The sequence below is a fragment of the Zea mays genome, chromosome 10 (assembly GCF_902167145.1).
Source record: "Zea mays cultivar B73 chromosome 10, Zm-B73-REFERENCE-NAM-5.0, whole genome shotgun sequence".
Lineage (NCBI taxonomy): Eukaryota > Viridiplantae > Streptophyta > Magnoliopsida > Poales > Poaceae > Zea > Zea mays.
This window is the reverse complement of record NC_050105.1, coordinates 151305027-151307464: the sequence shown is the minus strand read 5'-3', so window position 1 is coordinate 151307464 and position 2438 is coordinate 151305027. Positions and strand designations below refer to the sequence as shown.

The window sequence follows — 2438 nt, the reverse complement described above, 5'->3', positions numbered from 1 at the left end:
TTTCAAGCAATTCAAAGAACAACATCAGTTTCATCAATTGAATTCAGAAAACAACACTTCATCTATATCTTTTCATTTTTTTATTTCTCGGCTCATAAGAAAATGGACTAAATTGCCCCTATCATTTCCCAGCATTATTTATTTTATCTATTGAGGCCATAAAAACAACATAAATACATACAAATATATGAGTACTATTTTTATATTATTAAGAATAGTGTTAAACATACAAATAAGCATAGATGTTCTGTAAAAGAGAAAGTTTAGATTTAACAACTGAACTTCAAAACTATATTCTAGGATGTTAGAGTAATTTCATGCTAAATAAGTAAATATTCCTAATTTGAGTCGAGTAGGATAGCGTTGGCTGCCTATAAGTACCAGCTGCTTGCGGCACGAGGAAGAAGGCACACACACTTAGACTTAGCTATAGTAGCTACTACTGTAGTAGATATATATGGGTATGGCTGCAACAAGGAGGACGAGAGCAAGCTCAGGTAATAATGTCCTCCTCCTGCTGGCCATCGGCCTTGTGTTCTCCGCGGCATCGACGACGACACCGGCTGTAGCAGCTGCGGCGTTGAACGGCAGCGACGACGACATTGGTGCTGCTGCCAGGGCGGCGGGCCTGTCCGTGGACTTCCACGCGGCGTCGTGCCCGGACCTGGACGGCATCGTGCGCTCCGCCGTTGAGGAGGCGCGGCGGTGGGACGCCCAGGTCACGGCGGGCCTCCTCCGCATCTTCTTCCACGACTGCTTCCCGCAGGGCTGCGACGCGTCGATCCTGCTGGGCAGGAACCAGGGCGGCAGCGAGCAGGACGCACCCCAGAACACGGGCCTGCAGCAGGCGGCGCTGGACCTCGTCGAGAGGATCCGCGGCAGGGTGCACTCCCGCTGCGGCGCCTCCGTCTCCTGCGCCGACATCCTGGCGCTCGCCACCAGCCACGCCGTCAACCAGGCCGGCGGCCCCTTCATCCCTATGGAGCTGGGCCGCAGCGACAGCAGGGGCCCCGCTCCAGGATGGGCCGTCAACAGGCTCCCGCCCCCCACCGATGGCGTCTCCGAGCTCCTCGGCAACTTCGGTAACAGGGGCCTCGATGGCTCCGACGTCGTGGTGCTCTCCGGCGCGCACACCGTGGGCGTGGCGCGTTGCTCCTCGTTCCAGGACCGTATCGACAAGAAGACCGGCAAGGATAACTTCGAGTGGGGGCTCACCGGCTACTGCAACGGAGACAAGGAGAAGAAGCACGCGCTGGACCGTACGCCCTTCAACTTCGACAACAGCTACTTCGTGGAGCTGCAGAACGGCAGAGGGGTGCTCACCTCCGACCAGGCGCTCTACAGGGACGGCCGCACCAGGTGGCTCGTCGACCGCTGCGCCTCCAGCCAGGACGAATTCTTCAAGCGCTTCGTGGAATCCATGCTCAAGCTCAGCAGGCTCAGGGGGGCCGATCCGGGCCCAGTGCGCAACAACTGCTTCGTCCGCGCCAGCTTCGGCGCTAGTAGCGCTACCAAAGACGACCTTGTCATTGACACCACCGCCGGAGACGGAGACGGAGACGAGGACCTTATTCTTGCAGCAGCTGCATGATCGCTGCTGCTACAGTGTACTTACATCCGATCCGGCCGCTATCATATCGTCGTCGTCGTCGAATAATTAAGCAGATCAACATGTTTGTTTATTTGCTTATTAGTTTCTATTCCGCAGTCCGCACTAGCTAGCTAGCTGCTGTAGTACCTCTCGTAATACAATGCATGCATGTACCTTGCGTGTTTTAGCGTGGCACGCCTCCTTAATTCACTCGGTATTTCTTTGATCATGCAACAAAGCATTTTGGCAAGGTGACATTTAAACAGAATACGCTCAGCAGTTTCTGGTCAATCACAAAAAAATGAATTTGTTATTAAACACTTGCCACAAAAAGAATTTAATTTTATTTAACTTTTTTGCCACTCTTTGTAAGGTCAACGATTAACACTAAAGCCCCGTTTGGTAGGGCTCTTTCTCTGGCACAGCTTTAGCTCTTGCCGTGACTTCTCTAAGAAAACAGCTCCCTCCTTATTATTATCAGGAGAACTTTATAAATAGCACCATGTTTGGTTGACGTTAAAATATAGCTCCTCCTACAGCTTCTTTTATGATGTAGCGTCGTCGAAAAGAAAAACATGGGAGGGGAGCTGGTAGGACCTCCTTTTTCTGGCTCCCTACTCGTGCTGGTTTTTTGGATGAGCTCCTCCCTTTTTTCTAGGAAGAGTCTCTCATTTGGTAGATTTTTTTTAAGAAGTTGCTGAAGAAGCACTCGAAGGAGCCTACCAAAGGGGGCCTAAGTTCTCTCCCCACACATCAGTGGCATATTGCTTCACGCAAGAGCTTGCTACAGGGAGAAGGGAGAAGAGCTCCCTCCCTCTAGCAAGGAGAAGACGAGCATGTGATTTTA

The 2438-nt window shown here is 51.6% G+C and overlaps 1 protein-coding gene across 1 annotated transcript; it reads left to right on the top strand.

The window, feature by feature from the left end:
- The first annotated feature begins 422 nt into the window (after window positions 1–422).
- On the top strand, window positions 423–1851 carry LOC100193723 (peroxidase 12). Its single transcript, NM_001138811.1, has one exon. The coding sequence runs from the start codon at window positions 458–460 to the stop codon at window positions 1589–1591; it is 1134 nt and encodes a 377-aa protein (NP_001132283.1). The 5' UTR covers window positions 423–457; the 3' UTR covers window positions 1592–1851.
- The last annotated feature ends 587 nt before the right edge of the window (window positions 1852–2438 follow it).